This window comes from Micropterus dolomieu, linkage group LG01 (genome assembly GCF_021292245.1).
Source record: "Micropterus dolomieu isolate WLL.071019.BEF.003 ecotype Adirondacks linkage group LG01, ASM2129224v1, whole genome shotgun sequence".
NCBI classification, from domain to species: Eukaryota; Metazoa; Chordata; class Actinopteri; order Centrarchiformes; family Centrarchidae; genus Micropterus; species Micropterus dolomieu.
Window position 1 is genome coordinate 23,969,547 of NC_060150.1, and position 26,750 is coordinate 23,996,296.

Below are 26,750 nucleotides of genomic sequence, written 5' to 3' on the forward strand. Positions count from 1 at the left end.
AGCTAGTTAAGTTCCTCTCATTAGATGTGATTCCCATTAAATGCTAACCTTTTTAAGGTTTAACTACTGACAATTGTTTTCCTTTTTATCAAATGCTTAAAACTAAGAACGGTATAACTGTTTGACAATTAAGGTTTGATTGTGGGAAGATATTTGATTACAATATGCGCAAATAGATTTTTGAATAGACATATTAAAAGTTAAAAGACAGTCTCTCGGGAAACCGGAAACAAGCCCTCAGGGGAACAAAGCCAAGCCCCCTGGAAACACGCCCCAACAAACAAAAGCAGCGACACGCGCTCTCTCGTTCTCTTCTCTCTTGGCTCCTCTTCGCTCTTCCCTGCACTTCGGCACACACTCAGCGTGCCCCATCTCCCAGCAGCGCCCTAAGAAGCTGTTCTTTTCAAGCCACACATGCAAAGTGCCGCGACCTCGGCTTTTCCCTCGTTTCCAGCAACTTACTTGTTTTTTTTATTCTCTTTTGTTTTGTTTGTTAAAAGTTATCAGACCGTTAAGTTACACAATTTTAATTCAAGAACGACCAAGTTCTTTTAAGCTTTATTCCGTCGAGCTAACTTACCCAGCCACGTGGGCCCGTCTTGTCAGCAGTAACAACCCGAGCCAGGGTTAAGAGCCTCCCACTGCAAGTTTTCTTCAATAAGCTGACCAAGACGGCCCTCCGGAGCAATTCCCTGGCAGAGAAAGCGACCGGCCGACGGCTTTAAGCCGTCCTAAACGAGGATGCACAGAACTCAGCCAGTGTGAGGCCGCCGACCAGCAACCTGGCTGGGAGAAACGACAAGCAGTAAGGCTAAACACGCTACATTTTGTGGTTGAGGTGATGTCCAATAGTCTTTTAATCCGTTAGTTTAATCCTAGCCAAATTTAACCGAGTAAGTATCATCTAACTGCTTTCATTGGTTCTCTTTCTCCCTGTGAATCAAGTTCTTCCCACAATAGAAATCCACATTGTTTGCCCATGGTTGTTTAGCCATTGTTTATTTCTTTATGTGTATTGTGTATTTAACCGCATTTATTTCACCTTAGTTATCTAATAAATTTCACCATAATCACAGGAACTGTGTGTGTGTATTGTCTAACTCCAAGTCCCTGTCACGAGAATTTACCCCTTCGATATGAGATTGACAGATTGATTAAAGATAACTGAGCGATTATTAACTAACTGATCACTAGTGAATAATTGTATAATTATTAAAACGTTACCTAGAGGTCCGGAGACTCTGGGCGAACTGAATCTCCAGTGGTGCCTTTTTTTGTGGAATTATGAATTAATATTAAAAATCATACGTAGACCAGCTACATAGAGGAAGTTGGCAATATATTCACTCTTCTGCAACATTAAAGAAACCAGTATGTATTTCCTAGGGATACAATAATAACGTCACGCTTACCATTGAAAAGGTTGCAACAAAAAAACCTCAACAAATAAAATCCATAAATGCACATTGACAAAAGCTAAACAGTCCTGTGCTTAACCAAGTACACTGTCGAGCTATGTAAAGCTGTAATAATGATGAGGTACGTTGCTTTGGCTTACATCTTGTTAGCAATTCTGTGGATGGGCCAGGTGGGGAAGAACTGTGATTCCGACTGCAGGCTTTGTGTGCCATGTTCTGGTTGTGTAGACGCAGGAACCGGTCGCTCTATCTGTTATCCTCAGAGTTAGCCGCTCAGGGCTAAGCTACTTTGTTGCACTTGCTGCTTGTTAAATTTAGCTGTTTGCGTTGTAGATGCTCACTCTAACTTAACTTGGTTTTGTTGACCTGGTGAAGTCACAAGTCAGGGGTCACACTGACCAATGGTATCTGAAAGCTGGGTCCATGTGCGGAGTTTGGACTTAGGTGGGAATTCCTGGAGGATTGTGGGAAACTGAGTTCAATGACTCACATTTCATTAGTTCCATTTAGTTTAAATCACACAAATGAACAGCTTCGTCTGTGGAGTTCTAGCGGTCTCAACACAACATGGATTCAATTGATACTTGAACCCATTTATATAAGAGTGCCTTCAAGGGTTTATCCCTGGTTGTTTAACTGTAGTTCTATACACATCAGTGGTAACCACAGAATTATTTTGAATGACCAATCATACCTTTGCAATTTAAAGCTATTATAAATCAACAGGCTCTGCAATGTATCTGTTTCAAACTTGGGACATATGACAAAAAACAGTCAAGTGTCCATCTCCTTGTGGAAGGTGAGATCTGCTCAGAGCCCTGGATTTGCATAATGTGATAGAAACTTTTGCCCAAAAATTGGCAAGGAGGAACTATGTGGTTGATTTAAAAGTTTATATGATGCTGTGATTCAGGGTCACTGGTGTAGCTGCTATGACTCCAAGCTGAGTACAGCTGCTTTCCCCTGCAAATGAGCAAGGTACATTGCTCAAGCCTACAAGGGTTGAGTGACCTTTATTGTTCAATGCTGGTATGAATAAATAGGGCTGGTGACTGAAGGCCGGCCAAAAAACACTGTATATGGTGAAAATATCTGTACTATAAATGACTCACATGGTAAATTCATGATAATGTACATTTGCATTCTGGTTTCCACAGTTCAACAACATGTCACACTCTGCTGCTCTCATTTTCTGGGCATTATACAGCTTCACATAGCTTGATCGTATACTAATTGATTGTACTTTGTCATTTTTTTTCACTATAACCAGAAAAGGGACATATTAAGCCCTTTGAGTTGCTTGGGTTTTATTTCTTTCGTTTCTAAATAAACATGCATAAGGGTTTATTTTCCTTTACAATAGCTTAACACTGATGAAATCAATAGGGAAATTAGTGCAATTACTGCTATGAGTACTATGCTGACTTTATTAAGACATCAGGTAACCAGTGTTTGCATCAACAGCAAATAAAAACAAGAGCATATCCGAATTTTAGTTTTTAAATGAAAATGTATAGTATAGTAGATTAGCGTTTTTCTGGGATGAGTTAACCCAGAAAAACGCTGGTAGACAAAGTCTGCATATTTCGGATTTTTGGAGGTCAAAAGTAATTACTCCAATTGCTTTCTAATCAAGACTCAATATATTCCAATATTGACTTATTAAATTAATCCAATATATACAACATACAGTATACACACAGAGTACAGTACAGTACATCCATGCTACAAACTAAGCTGTAATTGTTTTTTGTGCTACTTTGTCTCTATTGGCAAGACTCAGGAGCACCAGGCCAAATGTGTTCTCCCTCTCTTGCCCTCTCTCTCTCTAGAGGAGCCTGCTTCCTGGCAACTGGTGGGCAGATAATTACAAAGTAGATCAAGACTCTCTCTGGGGTTGTTAGTGTTTCAATTAATGATACATCCCAATAAAGTCTTAGGTAGCCATTGTCGGTTTGCTAAGCTGTTTACCTCATCACACTATCTCAAATGCACTGCCTTCTACACTGAATACAAGGAACTGTTAGTGCCGGTGGCTTGTTTTGGACATTTTGCCGCATTATACCTGAGGAAATGACTGTAACATACAATTTCTACAACATGCAAGTCTGTCGGTTACACTTTTAGAGATTCTTAATTAAAAAACAGATTTTTAACATCTGCATAGGTGTTGTAGGTATCATGGTTTCTAGAGAACATGCATGCTCATGGATTTTGCTCAGCCTATAATGACACACATGTTTTATTTTTATGCTGGGGCAGAAACTGGCATAGGCAGCAGTACAATATGTTAGTATTTTGTGACATCTAAATGTTTCATGCCTGTTATGTCATGCTAGCATAGGTTTTTTAATTTGTGTTTTGGTAATATTTGGTTTTAGAGTTTGTTTGTTTGTACTTTCTTATGGTTGGTTGTTGGGTTTATTTTGGGTCTTTTAATTGTAGTAAATTAGGTTTTTCCCCCCCATTTGTGTTTGGTGTAGGCTAGCCTATGTGTTTATATACCCCTCTTTTGACCTCACTTTAGTTTAATGACCCACGTTAAGTAATTTTGTTTGGTCTAATGTGGTTTAAACATTTTTTAAAACTTCCATTGATTGTGAAAAAAACCATAACTTTTTACAAACCTTAACTTTGTGTCCCCGCCTTTACTGCTTGGTCCCTGACAATTGGTGGCAGTAGTGGGATCATTCAGTAGACGAAAAGAGGTTTTGGGATTTGTTTTTCTTTTTTTTTTTCTCTGCACCTTTCCTTCTTTATTTGTTCTTTGTTTCTTTGTTTGAATGCCACGACGAGGAGGAGGGAATAGATGACGGTGGTGTTACTGGTGGAGGCACTTGCCTGGAGGACAAAGATGTGGGAGAACCAACCATCACTGACCTGGTCAACACCAAATCAGTCTTCTTCAAATGGAGGTTCAAGCAAGAATGTCACCTGAGTCTGGATCCTCCTCCCCACAGCTGGGTACTCAGGGCGATGGAGCCCAGGTCAGTTCACCATCACAAGCGGCTTATTCTCAAAGAGCTCTCCAGCAGAGTGACTCTCAGTTAGTCTCGGTTTTTTAAAGAGCCAAATGTTCAAAAATGAACTGATGCAGACTATATAGAACATTTTCTTATTACCTTTTAAAGGATAGAGGTGGCCTGTCTGTGGCCAAAAGCAGATTGGGGCTTTTGTCTTATTCTGCTGTTGACTGGAAAGGCTAGAAGTGCCTATGTACACATGGCTTTGGATGATTCTCTTGACTAGGACAAAGTTAAATGTTACATTGTCAAGAAATATGATATTGCCTGATATACCCTGAAACATATCGGCAGAGATTTACAGAAGCTGCTTCATTGGCAGCTGTGGTTGTAGCATGCCGTAAAAGACCCTCCTGGGTGTACAAGTTCTGGAAGGCCTCACAGGAGAGTCAGAGACCTGTCTTTACTCAGCATGGCCCAAGATCAACCATGAGTAAGACACCTGTGAAGGAGAATCAGCCACTTGCTAATGGTTCTGGTAAAAAGTTTTAAGAAAGTGGTTTGTTATTTTTGTGGGCAGGAGGGACACACAAAACCAGTTTGTCCTCAGAATCCAGTAAAACTCACGCAGATGTGCTATGCACCCTGGAGGAAACGCGAGTCTGGGCTAAGGGCGAGACAAGCACCTAAAGAGACATCAGTTGAAATTAATGGTCAGAACCTGAGGGTACTTATTGACACTAAAAGTAACAAACACTAGTGCACGGACATCAATTCCTCCTCAGGCTGCCTCCTGTGGTAATAACCCCTGAGCTACCAGTCGGTTTCCAATTGCCCATGAACATGATCCAACTGCAGCAAGAAGACGCTAATTTAGCTGACAACTTACAAGGAGAAAAGGAGAATGAAGGTAGAGCTGATTTAGAGCATGATGTTGAAGGTTATATCTTGCAGAACGGTCTCCTTTACTGTCAACACAGGTCATGAAAACAGCTGATGGTTCCAAAAGTAGCCAGGGAATCCGTGCCTGCTTTACGTCATTCCATTCCCTGGGCTTGCCACCTAGGGAAGCATAACAGCAGCTGGTATACACTGTTTTTTTCACTGGCTTGGTTTACGTAAATATGTAGCCCAATTCTGTTGGAGTTGCCAGCAAACATCAGGAAAACGTCCACCCAGAGCTCCTCTTCAGCCTCTACCAGTGATCAATCCACCATTTGAACGTCTTGGAATGGACATTGTTGGCCGGGTAGAGAAAAGTAAGTGAGGATATCAGGTAAAGCAGAGGCGGTAGCATTTTGCCTTGTCCAGTTCTTTTCAAAGGCTGGGTTTCCCCAGGAAACGGGCTGAGCGGTTTAACAAGACATTGAAACAGATGCTCTCTAAGTTTGTTAATGAGTCTGGCTCTGACTAGGACGAGTGGCTTCCTTACCTACTGTTTGCTTACAGAGAATTAACACAAGCTTCAACAGAGTTTGCTTGTTGATAGAGTTTTGTGTAGTCTGTCAGATTTTAACTTGGCCTATTTGGATGACATTGTTGACAGTAACACATGGGAAAAAAGCACCTTAAAGTGGTCTTTAATGACTCACTGTTAATGTTTCCAAGTATACCTTTGCCAAAGCTGAAATGGAGTACCTCAGCCATGTCATTGGAAGAGGGGTCATCAAACCACAGTTGATGGAATCACAAAGGTGAATTAGTTCATTTGTGATCTTAACCCCTTGATGCCTGAATTTATTTAAAATAAAATTCTGTTTTCATTTGCTTTCAGGTTGATGTTAAATTAACTGGAAATTGTTAATTTGTCTATAGAACATAGAAAACATATAAATTCAGGTATGATGTAGGTATGATGCAAATTAGCAATAACAGGCATAAACGAGAAACCAGCGCTTGCAAAAGGTTCCCAGGTACGTATTGAATATGCACAAAAAGGCATTTGGGGAATACAAACGCTATTGCAGCTGTAGTCTGAAAGGAAGAGGTGTGATGCAAATTTGCGACAATCAGCATTAAGGGGTTAACTTGTATCAGGTAAGTCACTGACCTAACTTTCCAAGGAGCCCCCCAGAAAAGCCCTATAACCCTATCATCAGTATCACGACACAGCAAAGACTGCAACTAAACCATTCTTCACCACCTGGCTCCATCTAAAGCAGACCTGCCAGCTAGCATCTAGCACCATAAAAGCAACTTCCTTCCTATATTGACTGGTAACATACCTGGGCATTGCATTGCTTAACATACACTATATTGCCAAAAGTTTTAGGACACCCCTCCGATCATTGGATTCAGGCGTTCCAATCACTTCCATGGCCACAGGTGTATAAAATCAAACACCTAGGCATGCAGACGGCTTCTACAAACATTTGCGAAAGAATGAGTTGCTCTCAGGAGCTCAGTAAATTAAAGTGTGGTACCGTGATAGGTTGCCAACTGTGCAATAAGTCCATGCATGAAATTTCCTCAATACTAAATATTCCACAGTATACTGTTAGTGGTATTATAACAGTATAACAAGTGGATGCGATTGGGAACAACAGAAACTCAGCCACAAAGTGGTAGGCCACATAAAATCAGTGCATGCTGATGCGCACAGTGTGCAGAAGTGGGCAACTTTCTACAGAGTCAATAGCTACAGACCTCCAAATGTCGTGTGGCCTTCGGAAATAACTCAAGAACAGTGTTTAGAGAGTATTATGGAACGTCCAACATCTGTACCTGCCCTCACAAATGAGCTTCCAGTAGAATGGTCAAAAATTCCCATGAACACACTCCTAAACCTTGTGGACAGCCTTCCCAGATGAGTTGAAGTTGTTGTAGCTGCAAAGGGTGGGCAAACTCCATATTAAACCCTTCGGATTACGAATGCGATGTCATTAACCTTCATGTGCATGTAAAGGCAGGCGACTCAAAACCTTTGGCAATAAAGTGTAGCTTAACTGCAACATTAACTTGGCTAATCACAGGACTGTTTAGCTTTTGAAAATGTAGGCTGATGTGGTATTAATAGAACTTTCATAGTTGTGATCATGATGATTATTAACGTGAGATTAGGTATCTTAACGCTACAGCCACTGCTAAATTAGTTACAGACACACAGTCTCTGCATGCTAAGTCCTTTTTAACCATTACACAGATTACATAAATGTAGTTATATTCTATTATTAATAATTAAATAATCATAATAATAATAATAATTAAATTATTTAATATAAATCTCAATGCTTTCTAAACCATAATCCCCAACATAATGGTGCTGCCATGTGAGGCATAGTACTGCCAACACAGTCTTGCCCACTCCCGCAAACAAGGACCCATCTCAAGTCCTTCCCCAGCATGGCAGGTTGGTACCACAAATTGATACCTAACTACTCTACCAGAGCAGCTGTGCTTACAGATATGACCAGTCCCAAGGAGCCCAATTACCTCTGTTGGACTAAATAGACATTGCGACCCTGCCCTGACTTCTAACAACCATTCATTCTGACAGGTCAGTCTGCAGGATGAATGGTTGATATGGCTATCACACACTCCCCCTCCTCTGGTGACTCACTGGGACAGCGGGAAAGGTAGTCGGCTATACAGTGCTTGGAGTGGAAAAAGTGGCTCCATCCAAAGGTGCATGACACCTATCTGTCAATACTTTTAAATGTCCCGCCCCATCAAGGCTGTGACTGGTCGATTAACGACAAGTGACATTGACGAGCTATATTCAGCACACGGCTGCTTGAGAGGCACCCGAGCTTCTCTTCTCCCTCGTCTCTCTCTGCAGACTGAGATTAGCAGGCAGGCGAGAGCGGGTACAGGTGAGCGTCACGTAGCACTCAGAGAACCTGATATGGAGAGTGCAGAGGAGAGTACCGGCAGCTTGGGAGAAGTACGCAAGAAAATGTCCCTTTACGCCAAAGAGTAAAATGTCGAGGTGCTGGTACTGCGTACCGGTGCGTTCCGGCCCACTTCAAGAACTGAGGCTGTAGCATTCTGTTTGCCAGGGATTTGATGCACTTAAAACTTGTAAGGTTGCATAGCCATATACCAACAGGTTATTCTGCTGTTTGTGTCCTTCATCCTGCCCAACCACTTCAATGCCTTATGGTCCAGCTCTATGATAAATTCCCTCCCCAAAAGATAGTATTTGAGGTAGTCCAAAGTTGGTAGACATTGCTTCTCCACTCCGCACCTCCCTTGGGTACAGCTATTTAAACTACTGGCCAATGGGACCTTGAAGTACAGCACCAAGCCCGCACTACTACCGACAGTCCAAAGCTCCTGTGCATGCTGTGTAAACACCAACACTCCCCCGTTGCTCTGAGCTGCCAGTCCTGCCAGCATGGCTAACTGATAACTAACTAAAAGCAGTTAGTGCTTAACTTACTTTAGTAAGTTTAACTTACTTTACTTCAAGAAGTAAAGCTTTCTGTCAAGAAACTACGTAAATCATAGCAACCGGAGGACATCCAGTTTACCAAAATGAGTGACATAGCTGGTGGTGTGTGACTTTGTGCCGTAAAGCGTTTTAACATTTGGATGAACATAAAGCAGTAATACCCTGATATTGTGATGAACTCACAAACTTAATTTGTTGAAAAAGTAAAAATATACAACATACAGAATAATACATCTTAATATCTGTTTGCTATTAAGATCCTTAGATTTTAACTTTATAGCTGATAAGGACAACGCACATCTGCTGGCTGTCTGCTATTCTGTTCCTAGAAAGGAGGTGGCAGCAGGCTGGCACATACTCCTTCATCTGTCATGTAATCAAAGCATTAGCTTTCTAATCCATACTAATTGATTCCTCACCCCTCTCAGGAAAAAACAAAGCCATTTGTTAATAACAAGTCAATCTGTACACATTCACATTCGCCAGATCCAACAAGCCACACAGGAAATGATAGGGAGCAGGGGGAGGTTGTGCAGCGTTCTGTTGATGTATAATCCAGTCTGACATACGCTGAGTTTGTATTTTAGGATATATTTGATATGAAACACAAAATACTAACAAACACTGAGATGGTTTTGGGGAGAATGGATACATAATCTGTATAAGAGATGAATCACTCAGTCAGTTCTCCCCATTGAACTCCAGTGGGGAACTCCAGGAGGGCGGATTTACTTTGTTAAATCCGCCCTCCTGTGAATTTAACAACCACCAATATAAATGCTCGCTCACTCTATATCTCTCCCATCCTTTTTTAAAGTTTAACTATGGAAAAAGACAAACACAGATGTAAACAGACAGACAGAGGGCTGTGTATTCCACCCGGCGCAAACTGCAGCACAAATATCATTACTAGTTTCCAACTGATGTGGTTGTCATTTTCATGCCCAGTGCACTTGCGCTCATATGTGCGCCCATGGGAGTGTTGGTCTTAAAATGAGGTGAGGTCAAGTGCATTGTTGGCTCATTGCTATTGCAGAGCAGCAATTATTTAAACCTCCCCCGACACTCCGACAGGATTGGTCAGGATGTGCTGACAGCAGCATCCCTAAAAGATGTTTCATAGAGGAGACAAAGGTATATAACACGCTTTGGCTGTATGTCACTGTTAACATAGACTCCAGTCTGCACCGTAGTTCATTCACTTCACTGATAAACCACAAAACTGCACAGAACACCCTAATGCATTTGCACTATGCATTTCAAAGCACTATAGATCTTTTAAATAGGGCCCAGAGAGTCAAAATAGGATGATGAATTTTGAGTACAGAGCAGCAGAGATTCATAAAACCAATATGCACTTGTCTGTATTTGCCAGCCAGCACCACAGCTATAATCACCTTCATTCCTCCAATGCAAATCTGCACAGTGATCCTTCTCTATAATACGCTAAACATTGCAATGTCCCGTGTTGGAGACTTGAAACTTGGGGATGTTTGCTGCATGTCATTCACCATCTCTTTCCCCTTATTTCCTGTCATCTCACTGCTGTTGCCAGTCTATATCACTGATAATCACTGATGCATACAATGCCTACAGAATAGTTTCAACTGTGAATTATAAGTTGTTGTTGCTGACTAGATAAGCTTAATGGAAACCAGGGGCTTCCATTTTTTAAAACATGCATAGTTTTAAATGTGTGCGTTAGAGAAAAAGAAATTTGTATTTATTGAACATTGTGCACACATATAATGCTGCATTGACAAAATCTCACCTGATCTAAAGCCATGTGTTCATGTGCGTACAGGTTCAATTTCAAACAGACAAGCTCCCTCAAACATGTATTAGCATCAGTCTTAGTGCAGGTCAATACAAGCATCACCATCTGTATGTGTACAACCCATTCCATCCCCACCTTCTACTGAGTGTACAGGCTGCACCCTCCAGTGGTAGATCTCTGAACCACAAGGGCTCAGTTCCATTGTAACCGAATCATTCATTTAACATAATGAACAATACAACACAGACACCTTATGTAAGTTTCTGTGGAATATGATGGAGCAGAAATCAAATCTATATTTTAATTGCACTTCTGCCAGCTATCTGATTGAACCGTCTGTGGTTTTGGGATACTAACAGCAAATAATACACAAAATATGCCAAATGTGGCTAAAAAAAGCTTTAATTTCACAGGAGACCTACAACTTCCATTAAAATGTTTGAATGTAATGGGTTTGTCATGGTTTTGGTATTTTCCTGTTTCAGTAAATTTTTTATGCCCTGATTGTTGGTCCTGGCTGTGCTCTCGTTTGGTGTTCCAGGTAATGTTTTATTTGGTTATGCATTCCTTCCATGTTTTCTCTTTTACTTTGTTAAATCCACCCTCCTGTGTTTTCCCAAGCTTTACTTCCTGTGCCATTTTGTAGTGATCAGTTTCATGTGTCTTTATTTATGCTAAATGTTAACACCTGGGCCCTGTTTCAGAAAGCAGGATTAGTGAAAATTCTGAGTATGTTAAGCCTGAGATGAGGGAAACTCTGGGTTTTCTGTTTCAGAGACAGAGATCAGATAAACCCGTGACAATCACCTTTGTTTGGACTTCTTGCGAACACTGACATGCAAGCCTGAGTTTTTTTGTTCTGCTGAATAAATCAATTAACTTGCACTCTGTTCCGACTAGTGTCTGCATTTTGGGCCCACATCTCTGTTTTCCTGCCTCTGCACTCAGCAATTCTGACAATTGTCTGCTACGTAGCTGAAGAGAGTTACAAACTCAATTTCACTTTACAACCTGGGCCCCTTAGTACATCAATCATCACTTTCATTTTCCATTATGATGTAAAACATGTATCTAGTTAAAATATCAAACATTTGCTGGTGGCATCATCTCTAATGTGAGGATTTGCATGCTTTCCTGCATTCCATTTCATTGTAAATTGAACACCAGGTTGTTGTTTTTCTTCTCTTCTTTTCTAAACTAGTATGGAGAAAAATTGTTCCTTTTCTGCTTGTAAACATGTCCTTTTCACCACATTCTGAGATTCATTAGTATTCAGCCAACATTACATTCAATGGAAAGTAGCTAAGCGGCCCTAATAACTTCCATTAGCGATTTAACCACATAAACATTGAGTACTTGCAGTTCATACGCTTTGCAAGGTTAACACCTATTACCTATTAAAGCTAGGTAGATCTCTTTGTATTCGCAGTAGTGGCAGTCTCTTTAGATGCTGAAAAAGCCTTTGACCATATTGAATGGAAATATATATATATATATCTATTTAGGACTCTAGAGGAATTTGGTTTAGGTCAAAATATTATTGATTATATATCTGTGTTGTATAGTAACCCCATCCCCAAGTGTCCACAAATGGTTTATTTTCAGAAAGATTTTCTTTATATAGAGGCACCCGACAAAGCTGCCCTTTAACACCTTATTATGTTATTTATCCACTTGCCTGTATGATTTGCTTTAAGAGAGAAATCCAAGGTATTCCCATCAAGGATCTTTCTATTAAGTTTTTTATATATCCTGAAACATTTTGCTAAATTACAGAATCCTGAGTCTTCACTGACTCCCATCCTAGAATTAACTAACTAATTATCAGGCTATAAATCAATTGTGAAAAATCTAAAGCAATGCCTCTGAAAAAGAAACTGCTATAAAGACGTACAGCAGTTGCCCTTTAAGTGGTCTTTAGATAGCATTAAGTTTTTGGGTATCATTTTAAATCTGATCAGTAGTATATGGTTTCAACAAACGAAGTTAATATCATGAGAAATATCATAAGAAAGATAGAAATACCCACCACTCTCTCTGAGAAAAAATAGACAGTTTAAAGATGACTGGTTTACCACACTTAATTTATGTCATTAGGGCTCTAACACTTCCTTTTGATAAAATATATTTTTAAAAAGTCATTGTTTTCTGGTTTTATCTGGAATGGTAAGAGAGTAAAAATGACTATGAACAAACTATATCTTGATCGGGACAAAGGTGGTCTAGGTCTCCCAAATTTAGAACAATATTATATTGCAATCAATTCAAGATACTCTTTAAAATGGGCATATAATTATGATATAGAATCAACAACATGGGAAGACACTGAAACCAGAATAGTGTCTATTATTAACCTAAAATATGTCTTATATTAATGTGGCTTAACCCCAAATAATCAAAAACTATGCAAAGAAATTTTCATGTGAAATTGCAAAATACCAACATAAAGTATTAATCTTCAAGGGTCACGATTCACCTAATATTCCTCTGTGGTATGACAGACTTTTTCTGGCAAAAGACAAATCATTAGAAAATGAGGACTGGGAAAGAAAGGGTATCATGATATTGAAAAATCTTTTTACATAGGGTGTTATAATGTCCTTTGAAAAACTTTTTAGGTACAGGAACGATGGTGGCTGTCTTGAAACAGGTGGGAACCCTCCCCTGAGGCAGTTACATGTTGAAAATGTCAGTAATAGCAAGTTTTTAGTACACAGCCAGGGATGTTATCAGGCCCCACAGATACTCATATTCACTATCTGTAGGACTCTCCTCACATCTGCTATGGATATTGACAGTAGCCAGTCCTCTGGAGGTGGAGTAGACTTTAAAGCTGATGCTTTGTTGAGGAGATCAAAGCGAGCATAAAAGGTGTTAAGTTCATCTGGTAATGTGGCCTTACACATGATGGGGGAGCTTTTTGATGGCCTGCCACATTTCTTTGGTGGTGTTGTTGGTGTTGAGGTCTCTCACCAGTCTCTGCTGATGTCTCTGCTTCGCCTCCTTGACTCCAGCTTTCAGTCTCGCTTTGGCGGTGCTGTAAGCTTCCTTATCACCTGACTGGAAAGCAGCTTTTCTGGCTCTGGATAGACCCATCACCTCTCCATTCATCCAGGATTTCTGGTTGGGGAATGATTTTATTGTTTTGAGCAATGATTAGGGCAGAGTGGGGTGATTTGAACCAGTGGGGCAGTTGAGCCACCCCTTGTTTCTTGGCAACCATAGACAAAATTGGTCACGTGTGAGTCATCCATTTTACTCACCCTGTGATGGAGAGGCCCATGCAATAAGTGATAAGAGATCAAAAAACTGAAAAATTACATTGATATGAAACAACTAGGAGACATTAGCTGCAATGATTCACTATATCAGTGCAATTGAATGTTGGGAACTGGCGTTTGAGTTTGCACGATGAAATGACATGTGTCCCCGACCCTCATGTGGCTCAACTTATCCTTTCCCTTGGCTCAACTTACCCCTCATATAGGGCAGGTTAAGCCAAGAGTCCACTTTTTTTGGAAAGCCATATTTTGAAAACAGTTTATTCGTAATCAAAGTCCGCATCCCTCCCGTTTTTTATGACAGACGACGCTACCAGGGCACCAGCCAATCTACTGCGCATGGGTGGAACCAGAAAGTATTATAAACAGAAGTTGTCCGCGTCCATGGGGTCCGCAGCTGTCCGTATGCGCGTCCGCTCCGAAGTATATTCGAGGCTTTAGTGATCACCACATCACATTTGCTGATATATGATGTCACTGATGATGTAAATTCCTCAAGGTTGATGTGGTTCTCCTGGGTGGCAGCCGCTCTGAACATATGGCAGTCTGTGCTCTCAAAACAGTTCTCCAGTGCTGCTGTAGCCTCATCTGTCCACACTTTGACTGATTTAAGTTAGACCCTTTTAATCATCTGGGTGTGAGTGGACAAAAGAAGCCGAGAAATATGGTCTGATAGACCAAAATGAGGATGGGGAGGGCTATCAGGAATATTTGTGTAAACATGGTCCAGTGTCTGGTGGGGATGTGAACACGCTCGTGAAATTTAGGTTAAACAGTTTTGAGGTCATATACTCCTCATACAGTTCCAGTAGCGCATTTGCCTCTGTATGAATGTAAACAGCAACAACAAAACACTGGTGAATTCTCTGGACAGTTAGTATGGCTGACATCTCAACAATAAGAAATCCACATCAGGTAAACATTGTCTATCCACCTTGACTGCGTTTGAGCCCCAAACATCATTAATGTAAACACACAGTCCTCCTTCCCTTGTCTTACCAGACGTCCATGTTTCAGAAAAAGTTTTTATTCGTCAGACAGGTATTGCCGTGTTTTTCTGTGTTGTGCTTGTGGCTTCACACTTTTTCCATTCCATTTCCCTGAGCCGTTGCATCTGGGGACATCAGCTATGTCATTCTGACTAGTACACTCTGCCCAAGTACACCCAGTGTGTGGACTGTCCAATCATTGGAAATAAGACACAATGGCTATGCCACTGTTAAGGAGGCACAGCTCCACAGCCCCCCGCCCCCTCAGAAGATCAGATCACAACCTGATCCACCAAGCCTCTAGTCCAGCGGTGGATGCTGTGCAAACTGTGGAGCATCATGGAACCCTATCGATGATGTGCTGGTCATGCACCACAGAACCTTCAGCAGTAGACAGTTACCACCACGAAAATCCTTTCTTCTTGTGGCAAGTCATGTTCATTTTTAATGCTGTCTATGGAAAGCACTTTGTGCTCCTAGCTTGAAAAGTGCTATATTAAATATAATAATAATTATTATAATCTATATCATGTAGAGAGATGGACAGCAGAGGCATGGGTTGCTGAGGTGGCTCCAGCCTCCATTTGAGCTTTGTTCTGCTCTGTTCATTTAATCTTTCTCATCCTGTCTGGCTTACTGTCTCTCAGCGATTATAATTGTTAAAACACAAACACAATGATGGGACATTATGAGCAATATCATGGACAATATCATGAATATTCCAAAATTAACCAATAAACTTGCCTGTATCTCAGATTTGATACTGTACATAACAATATCACATTTTATGACACATATCTAAATGCAATCGACCAAGAATGATCCTTACCATTAGTCTGATTATACTTTTGGCATTGTGTATATTTTGTTTACCGCTTTATATTTTTGATCCATTATGTTCAACTGTTCATGTGTACATTAAATAATCACCAACTGCTATAAATACATAAATAATGCTGATGCATTTCCATCGCTGGATTACCTGATAAAATTGGTGCTATGCAGTGTTGGCTCTGTTTTACCTTGTAAAACATTTGCTCAACTTTCCTCAGCAGCAAATTAAACAATGGAGGCATCCATCTTGTGCTATGAAACACATCTTACCTCCCCTGCCAGTGAGGTGTACAATTTCCTTTCCTCTTTTCTACTGAGTCGTTTTGGAGGCATGTTGACTTGCTCTTCTTATCAGCATGAACTGCAGAGAAAAATAAGACAAGTTTAAATAGACAGCATTTGGAAAGACAAAAAGTGTGACAGACAAGAAAGACTGGGAAAGAAAGGGGGGGATAACAAAAAAGATTCTGGGCTGAATTTCAACCCAGGACATCACGATGTGCCTTGGTCATCTGAAAACCCATTAAGCCGTGCTCGCTACAGGAATGCATCATATCAAAGGACATAATCTCATCTCTAACAGTTGACATTGAGTGAACTAATACTGCATGTAAAAAACTAAAAACTGCAGTCTCCTTGCTTTCCACTGGGTGTCATTATTAGATAATTAATTACAACCCACTAGATGAATCACTGTGGTCATGCCGCAGTGGCTCAAAATGTCAGCATAAATGAAATATGTGTTTGTGTGGGCGCAAAATGTAGACCATAATAAAACTACAACAGGTGGTGGTAGAAATGTAATGAGGAAGAGATCACTTTGTAACATTGTTTTTAAAAATCTTCACGTCGTGTAAACATGCAAATAACAATGTTAAAAATTGCTTTACAATAAAGTATGGATAAGTAAACAAAACTTTCATGGTAATTCATACAACTAATTACCGTCATTGTCAGGTTTTGTGGCCAGAACCCAAAAGCAGAGGAGAAACAGGAAGTAAAGTTTCAACAGTTTGTTAAATAGCTTAAGGGTTATTGTCCAAAGCAGGTGTTGCTGGAATGGACTGGCACGTTTGGCAGGTGAGAGAGCGGAGTAGGGTCTCATAGATAATCCTAAAGCGTTAGTGATTACTACATTTCACACAATGTAACCTGATAACTAGAGAGTAATCTGATTACTGCGTTTCACACAGTGTAACCTGATAACTAGAGAGTAATCTGATTACTGCGTTTCACACAATGTAACCTGGGCACCCTTAACCCAGTGTTTAACCAGTTACCCCTCATGGGAGTCTAGCAACTCTTGAGATCTCTGCACCTAAAAGTACAGCTGGAAGATCAATGCAGTGGAGCCTGAAAATTGTTTGGCATGGAAACCAGCCAAAATAGAAACATCTTCAGAATCCGTTACTGTTATTCTGCGTTATCCACAGACCTCAATGTCATTAGTTTTCACTGACATGTAGTTTTTCAGACAGTTTTTGAATAACAGTTCTCCATGAAAAATTACCATTCGGTCTTTCATTTGTAAAAGTAACTTGACCATTGTTTTAGAAAAAAAATGGTTATTGTTTAAAATCTTCAAGTGTAATTTGCTGATGCATTGAGTCCCACAAACCAAATACCATTGGCTTTAACTGTAGTGAGGAGATGGCAGAAGTCTCCAATACGTGCTCAGAAAACCACTAGACTTTGGCTCTTTTATTTGTGGATTACACCTAAATGAGTGATATTCACAGTTGACTATGAAAGAAGAGGCTAAAATCCTATTAAATAGTGTACACAAGTAAGCATCTTGCATGTCAACTGTAAAGCCACCAGACTCCCTTGACATAAATAGTAATTTTACCGCTTTGGTCTACCGCTGCCTCGATTGGTTAGTTTGTATTATTGTGTGACTTGTTAAAAGGCGTTAAACTTTTTAACACACCAAAGTCACACAGCAACACAAACTAACCGACTGAAGCAGCTGTAGACCAGCAACTCCTGTGTTCTACAAGGTAAAATAATGTTTTTATCAATGGAGTCGGGTGGCTTTGACAAGAAAAATATAGAGACTGTTTGTAATTAAACAAAAAGGTATATCTGTAATGGTATATCTCTGCAGGACACTTGTAATAATAACTGAGCCTGTCAGCCTGTCTGCAGGTGGGCATAAATATAGGTTGTTTTAGGAAAGTGAACAAACAACTGATGCTGTCATTTCTAATGTGAGAACAGACTCATGATGGAAGTTTACAACAGACAGTTTGGGTCATAGTTTTACTGTTAATCTGTTTTTTCTATCCCAAATAAGCCTGGCTAACGTACCACTAAGACGTCAATGACATCCAGTGAAGTCAAGATATTTGATTTAATGACATGCAAGATGCATGCATCCTGTAAAGCCTCTTTATGGTCTGCAGTTAATCTGAGATGATTTCAGACATCAAAAGGACCCGTGGATACCCAGGAGAAGCTCCTACAACAGAAGTCCCACAACAATATACACAAATACACAAGCCCGTTCTCATCTCAGGGCGTCCAATACATGTTTCAGAAAAAGTGACAAAGTGTAGTTATTTAACGCTAAGGGGTACCTTTCACGTCAAATAACTATGCGATGTGTCTGTAAGAGATGCTCTGGGGCATCTCATACAGACCGTAAGTGCTAGCTAGCAAGCTAGCTACGTTTGTGTTAAAGGTGTTGAAAGCCCCCCAAAGTCCCCTACCCTTACTATAACCGTCAGAAATTCTAGTGCCGAAACTTAAGTCGCTGACTTTATACATGTCGACCGGCTAACCCTACCTACTAGCACATCGGCCGTTGTGGCTAGCGGTAGGGTTAGCCCTCCTTTGTATTGCTGCAACGTAGCAAATGGTGGCGTTTTATACGGACGCTGAAGGTACCTTTAAAATAATTACTCTTTGTCACGCTGTCTGAAAGCGTTGGTAATGACGCACTGAGATCAGAACGCGTTGAATACACAGAGTATACAGACCAGCACAGCATTAGCGTAACTTAGTAGAAATGATCCCAGAAGTCAAACTATCCAGGTTGCTCGCTCAGCACCCCTCTTTGCTAGGTTTGTTGTTTTTAGTCTTTTAGTTCTTTTTTATTGCCTGTGGGCCACTTGTGGGTGAAGAGGTTGTAAGCTCACATATAAACGATCCACGTGCCAGGTTTTTCTGTTAATCTCTGATGGCCAGTATGCATAATCCTATCTGAAGACTCCGGGTCGGATTTTCCCTCGCCTTGTCTACTGACTGCACTAAACAGCATTGACACTGCAGCTACCTACATGGAGTCCCCTAAAACAAAAAAACAACCAGCACAACACAGACCCTAACACAAATTCCACATGAGTATAAAATCCAACAATAACGTTTTACGTATTGGAGATTTAGATCGACTTCAGGTGAAAACACAGTCACTATCAGAAAGGCCTGAGTCACGGAGAGACCTCCGCTTTATTTTGGACCGACTCAAAGTTGCCTTTCATCCTATTGCACAGGTAAACTAACATTGCCGCAGAGCATGTATATTGTGATTTTGTTTTTAGTTGGCTCAAGTTAGATAATGTTAGCTCACCGGCTAACGGAGAGCTGATGTTATCCGGTGCAAAATACTATAGTTGTATGGCTTTGCACATTACTTCACCAGCTAACACAATCCATATTACTATTCTGCGTACCTACAGTATTATGTCAAAGTGTTGCTTTTAGCCTGCAAAAAAGGATGGTAAAAAGCAAATGTGGAGCGATTTGTTTGTACTAGCCTATAGTGATGCAAGACAGCCAGCTATCATTTGCACGGATCGGGAGTTGTTTGCTTTGTAACGTTCAATTTAGATTTATTGTATTTACACAGCTTCTTCACCATCTCAGTCACTGTAACTTACACGACTTACATAATAGGCTATACAATAATGCTACATAACGGCGCAGGACAACAACACAGTGGAAGACCCATTCACTACAATTATGTTACTTACTGTGGTATAACTGTTATTAAGTTTGGCAACAATCTCATTGAAACGGTTTTCTTTATCATCTAATACATGTACAGAGCTCGACAACAACGGTGGCCCGATGCCCTGGGGCCAGTAAAAAGTAACGTTGGGACAGTTGAACTAGCAACTCACTGGCCCGCAAAAACATTAGTATTTAATAAATAATAATAATTAGAAACTCAACATCCTGGAGATGTTTTGCAGCTCTTGGCACGCACCGTTGTCCAATACAGAGTTGTAGTTATCAGTTGTAGTTGTTATTTCTCTAATCTCAATCATGCAGCAACCTCTGGGTCTGAAAGTGAAACCATGCAGACAAAACTTAAACCTGCATTCTCTATAACGGCCAGCAGGGGCGAGTCTGCTGGTTGCAAAAAGAAGTCCGGTTCCATTAGAAATAATGGTAAAATGTTGCTACTTCTCAGCGGAATTATTACTTCAGTAAACACTTTCATAACAAGTTTCTGGTCTCAGTGGCTTGTTTCAAATCTTCATCAATACAACATGATGTTCATTTAGTAAATGTTGGTCCTATTTAGGGGCAAATACACATAATGCAGCATGTGCTTTTGGGCGGGACTACCTTGTTATTGACATGTCGCTTCCATGGCGACCTGTCAATCAGGATAGAGCCGACTGGTGTCCGCTGCTCTGTGTCCATTTTTTAATTAAATGACTGTCAGCAGGAGAGAGAGCACGTCATGTTTGAGTCGGTTAGTATGTTTTGTTTTAAAAGTAAATTGTTTTGTTAATCTTTTTATTTTTTATAATTTTAACTGTGATTAAATTTTAGTTTAGTTTTTTTATATCCAGGATGTATTTAATAAAAGATTAAACATGTTAACAGAATAACATAACTTATAAGTCCTTGGTTTCGTTGTAACACTGATAAATAACTTTTGGAGGGAGGGCCAATAAAAATTGTCTTCGGGCCAGTAAGTTTCAAACCCACTGGTCCGGTGCGGCCAGTTGCAAAAAAGTTTAAGGTTGAGCCGTGATGTAGCTACACGTGGACACGATAACTATAATTATACATTGCTATAAGCACAGTATAACACAATATAATTATTATTATAATTCATTATAGACATGGGCATCATAGAAAGTGTTAAATTCCATTGAATTTTAAAGGCCCAATGAGCAGGATTTGTTGGTTGCAGTTTGTAAACACACGATTGGCCCCTCCTCCCTGGCTCAATGAGAGAGAGCCGTGGTCAAGCAACTACAGAATGAATAAAGAAATGGAGCGGTATTGGTGAGAAGAAACCAGTGAATCACAGAAACAAAACATTATTATCTGATTGTTTCACGGTGGTTATGTTCTTAAACACAAATAAACCTGTTACCTCTTAACACATCATTCAGACAGACAGAAAGAAGAGGAGAGAGAGGGAGACGACGATGTAAACTGCTTGCTATGTTTTTATAGAGTCCTGACCTCACACCCTGTGCGCTGCCCAAAGGTTGACGCCCAAAAACATTTGAAGAAGAAGATTTCAAAGTACTGGTTATTCTGTTGATCGACAAGTCTCTAGGATTGTAGTGCGACAATAGTTCCACAGCAAAAATTGCAAAATGACACCAAAGAAATCTTTAAAGAGTTAGACAAAAATTTTTTTCTTTTCTTTTCTTTATTTTTTTATGTATTTTTTTTTATTTTAATTTATAATATATTTTTAATATATAATATATTTATAATATTATTATTAATTTTTTTTTTTTTAAGAAGAAAAAAAAAAGGACTTAGACAATTATCACCCAACAGTAAGGATAGACTCATAACTGGGTCACTAAAATTATCCATATTTATAGATATCTTTGACAGATGAAACTGCTGTATTTGCAAGCCACACTGGTTTCCTATGTAGTTCAAGTTCACCTCAAGTCACACTTTTCTAATGCTCTACTCTTGTTAAACAGTAAGAGGATCATTTAATAGTATTTAACAATATGATATCATGCCATATCCTTTAATGTTATACAGTCCAAAAATCTGTATATGCCTGTGTGGACAGCTAGTTGACATTTTCTGTCAATCATTATTTTTAAAGGAGTAGGCCTACTCTGGAGTTTTAAGATTGAACATTTTCAATAGAGTTTTCAATAAAGCCCCTTTCAGTTATATACATTTGTAGTCACAAAGATCAGATGACCCTGATCATAGTGTTTATTTTTCAAACTTGACAAAGCTCATGAGAGACACTCTGCTATGTCTGCTCTTTCCTGTGAGTGGCATCGAGATAACACACTGACCGACGGGATAACCAACTTCCTGAAGTTCGATGTTTAAAGTAATGCTGTAACTAGATATGAGGTGTATGAGAATCTCACCGGTAAAGTCAGTTTCCTGTAGCCTAGTTGTAGTAAAATAGGTCACCTTGTTAAGGCTCAGTCACAGTGGTAGAAATGAAAGGCAAATTTGTTTTTGTTCAGTTGTTGCTTGTTATTCTGATGATGATCACCAACCCGACGCAGACAGTGGTGTGCCAGAGCTATCAGACACTGCTTCACAGTGAGACACAGCGCTGCACTTCCTGCTCGCGCTAACCGGTCCGAGGCTGAGACAAGCGGCTACACAGCTGAAGGACACAGGGGAGCGGTTCCTACCTTGGACAGCTCCAGGAGTTTTTGCAGCTTCTCTGGAGGCTGAATGACAGCGACAGAAGGGTCCAGCTGAGTGGGCTTACAGCAACAATCTTAGGTCCTTGCAGCTGTCACATCGCCGGTGGTTTGGTGGTTGGTGCATGCACGGGAGTTCCGCCGCTAAGACTCGTGCACGGCTCAGGTCAGTGTGTGTGGTGGTGGTGGTGGTGGGGGGGCTGAGGCGAATGCTGCCTTCAAGTAGTGTCGGAAATAAGATACATCTTTTATGTTTTTTTAAATTGTTGTCCTTGTTTTAAAGTATTTTACGTGTCCTTGTGAAAGGTATCTTGTTATATGTATAAGTACTATTGTTCCTGTTTTAGTGTATTTTATGTAGTTGTGATAACACCTGCCCAGGGACTACAGTCGAACATTAGCCAAGCTGGCTAAACTGGCACATTTACAGAAATGTTTATCAATGTGCACTGTCTCTGTAAACTTAAACTCTATAAATAAAAAATAAAAAAATATGGAGCAACAAATAATAATTAAATTTAACTAATTTCAAAGATCGTTACGATGTTACTCGTGTTACAAATGAATAATACAGAATTATGGACTTTAAATAGAGAAAAACCCCTAAGACAATAGGCAAATACCCTACTAGGCCTATAAACTATCAAAACTGCAATAAATATTATTAATAAATAATGAATTTAAGTGAGGTTGAAATTGTTATTAAACATAGAAATTACAAATTAAAGGTGGTGATGCAATTCTTATCTAATTCATGTCTTTTTGTGAAATTCAGAGAATCTCCTCACCTAGCTGTCTGTTCTCTGTGTGCACTGAAAGAAACATCAGGTGTTTGTACACAGCCCTGGCTATATAAATTGGAAACAAACACAGTGGCCCGCACCGCACCACTGTTCAAGCTCAATGATTTGTGTGTCTTGCCCAGGGATGTTCATCCTGTTGTTGTGATGTTAGTTATAGCAGCAGGAGAGTTGTGAGGATTGGTGTTTGGAGCTGTTGTGCTGGCTCTGGGACCGTCTCATCCATGTTAGCTTCACAGCAACAGACAATATGCTAACCCACAATTTCTAGTTACTGTACATTATTGCTGTGTCCTTGCTTGCTCTATAGTAGTATTTGTCATGGTGTTGGATTTCTCCAGAATCGCTTCCCCACAAGATCTAAAAATAAAATTACCAGTATAAACATTTTATGAACCCTTTTGTTTTCTGGACTGTATACTGTATAACACCTGTCAGTATTACACAATACAATTCAACCAACCCCTTCTCATTCCCATGTCGTTACATGTGGATGATCAAGACCCCCTTGGTTTCAGTTTGTAAGGCACTGGGGAGCCCCTTAGCGTCAAGGTTCAACACACTAACAGTAAAGGTAGGTGTAGGATATTTAACAGAAAAGTGAGTAAGGAGGTGGTTTGGTGGACGGGTGAGCCACAAACCGGTATTCATTTACCCGTGTGTAACAAAAAGTCAACACCTAATGTTTTTATTTAAGTTATGTAAGTTACGTTATTTTAAGCCAAACCATGACCTTTTCCTAACCCTTACCAAGTAGTTTTGTTGCCTAAACCTAACCAAATTGCAACAATTCACAACGATAACAACATACCGTTTCACAATGTGAACTACTTGTTTTATTTTAAACGTTTAACCAGACGTTGCATATTTATTTTTGCTAACTTGACTGGACATTGCATACTTTTGGTCGCTAACTGGACCACGGAGCCTTACATGTGGAAAGTGGTACCCAGGGCGTTAAAAAGTGATGCCAAGCGTCCATATCAAGTGGGAAGCTTCCGGTCAGAGAACTGATGCGAATGCGGAAGCCCCTTAAACATGCATTCTGTCGAACGGCCAGCAGGGGGCGACTCTTCAGGTTGCAAAAAGAAGTCCATTATAAATAATGGTAAAATGACCCTACTTCTCACCTGATTTATTACAACAGTAAACACTTTCATAATGAGTTTATTGTCTCAGTCACTAGTTTCATGTCTTCTTCAATACAACATGATGTTCATTTAGCAAATTATGGTCCTATTTAGAGGAAAATAGACCATAAAGCAGAGTATGCTTCAAGGCAGGATTATCTATGATTGACAAGTCATTACTATGGCGACCTGTCAACGAGGCTAGAGTGACTTGTACCCACGGCACAGTGTAAATTTAACCTGCACCATTGAAAAAGCTTATTAGGAGTTGGCTGTTCAATTTCTCAGTGAGTACATTTAGTTTTAAGACTGTTATTTGCTAGACAAAATTATACTTCCTGTTAAAATGATAGTTAACGTGATGTTAACGTGAACTACAGATGCACCTAGCTAAGAAAGCTAGCTAGTTCTGCACACGGCCGTTAGCTCCACCATCTCATCCAAATATGGTCACGTCCGGTACCGCTGGTTGCAAAAAGTCAACATGGCGGCGTCCTATCAGCCAAACTAGAGTCTTCAAAACAGCAGCCCACAAACCAACGGGTGACGTCACGATGAGAATGTGTTGATAAAACAGCACCACAACCTGCATTAGAACCTTCATGAAGGTAGGATTTTTTGCAGGACTGTTGTATTAGACTGTATTATGTTTAGCTAGGTGTACCTAATAAACTGAACTGACAACTGAGTGTTGTATACTGTTAAAATAAAATCATCGGGGGCCTCCACTCATGGTTTTCATACACCAAAATAAGTGCCATCAAATAATCACTCACTAGGAGCATGTGTATTTGAATACATTTCCTATGGTAGTTTTTATTGTTTTATTGGACCCACAGTAACCAAAAGAAGACAATCCAAAAATGTGTACCATGATCCACAAACATTTCACATTACTGTATAAACACATTTTAATTTCACATGTAATGTGATATTTATGTTTTTTGCACATTTGTGGATTGCTTCCTGTCACTTTGAGGGTCATATTAAATTTGTGACCTCCCTTCTATTCATAGTATGAGAGCCAGTTTGCCTCACCGCCGGGTGGCGACATTTCCTGACATCGGCTGACAAGATTATTACTGCCTAGCATCATCGGAGACAACAAGGAGAAGGGCATTGGCCTGATTTCAACCAGAAGGTGAATGATAAAGTGGAGAATCTTTATTTAAACCAACAGTCAAGCTTCAGGATCAGTTTCATGCTGTGCAGTGTACATCAGTTTGTCCCTCCTCCCACCCTTTTGTCCATAATAGGCACAGAAAAAGAGAGGTTAAAAACTATAGCTTTGTGATATAGGCATACTAACAGGACAAAGCATGCAATATACAGTATATTATTCTCTTGCACAAAGTTGCTTGCATTCAGGTGTTTTTTAGTTCAGTCTGTGGCAGCTAGTTGCACCCTCTGGCAGCTAATAGATGCTTTTGACGTCGTACAGCGCTGCGCAGCACTGACTTAATGTAACGCATGCTGGACTTAACACAAGGCATGCTGGTTAGAAATTTTGTCGCCGGCACTGCAAAACGTCACCATGTCACATGACTTTAAAACCTCACGTGAGCAAGGTGGCTGCAGTTTTCTGCGTCCCGCAACCGCAGTTGTTTTTCTCCAGATGCACCAAGTTGGAACCGCCTTTTGGCTAATCTAAGCTCACAGTAAGCTCACACACTTTACAGGAGGTAAAATGTGTCCAACCTCTGGCAGCTAATGGCAATGGCAATGCCTGTAAGCTGCTCACTTTGCTTTAATAAATCATCAAACTATATCTGCTCAGCTCTGCTGTCCTGCATTTGGGTCTTGAACCAACCTGCTCCACTCGCAACAACAAAGACATGTTTTTTCCTGAGCGCAATTAAGTGTGCAAAAAGTTCAGGGGTCTGAACACTTTCTGAAGTAACAGTGTATTTGTTGGTTTAAAACTCAACTCCATGTGTAATTTTTGTGGGTCCCATCAAAGCCTAAATATATATATATATATATTTTTTTTTTACAGCATCCAAAGAAAACTGAGGTGATCTGATCAACACAACCAACTTTGTATACCTACCCCTGCGATTCCGGCTGTGACATGTGGGTGTGTCACGGTTGGGGCGGCTGTGGCTCAGGAGGTAGAGCGGGTTGGCTGTTAATCGGAAGGTCGGCGGTTCGATCCCTGGCTCCCTGGTTGCGTGTCGAAGTGTCCTTGGGCAAGATACTGAACCCCGATTTGCCCCTGGCGGCTATTCCGCCAGTGTATGAATGAGTGTGAATGTTAGTTTCTGTTTGAGCACTTAGCCTCAGTGTATGAATGTGTGTGACTGGTGAATGCAGATGTAGTGTAAAAGCGCTTTGAGTGGTCGAAAAGACTAGAAAGGCGCTATACAAGTACGGAGCATTTGCATTTACATGTCCAGGGCAAAACCCCACACCATAAGCAGCAGAACCCTCAAGTCCACTTGGTGAGAGATGAGTCCAGAACGTCCTACCAGATCCAACAGGGCTCCAGAGTCCAGAGTGTTACATCAGTGCAGATGATGTGCACTTTGTAGGTCCAGTTACATTCCATACTAGA

The 26,750-nt window shown here is 40.3% G+C and overlaps 1 protein-coding gene across 1 annotated transcript in view; it reads right to left on the reverse strand.

Annotated features, from left to right (window-relative positions):
* The window catches only part of plppr5b (phospholipid phosphatase related 5b), a 162,456-nt gene extending 140,088 nt beyond the window's left edge, over positions 1 to 22,368 (reverse strand). Inside the window, exons 1-2 of the mRNA XM_046059629.1 lie at positions 22,255 to 22,368; positions 15,926 to 16,016 (exon numbers count right to left, since the gene is read on the reverse strand). Coding sequence (XP_045915585.1) covers positions 15,926 to 15,988 — 63 coding nt within the window. The 5' untranslated portion in view covers positions 15,989 to 16,016; positions 22,255 to 22,368. The remainder of the gene's footprint in view (positions 1 to 15,925; positions 16,017 to 22,254) is intronic.
* Between the last annotated feature and the right edge of the window lie 4,382 nt (positions 22,369 to 26,750).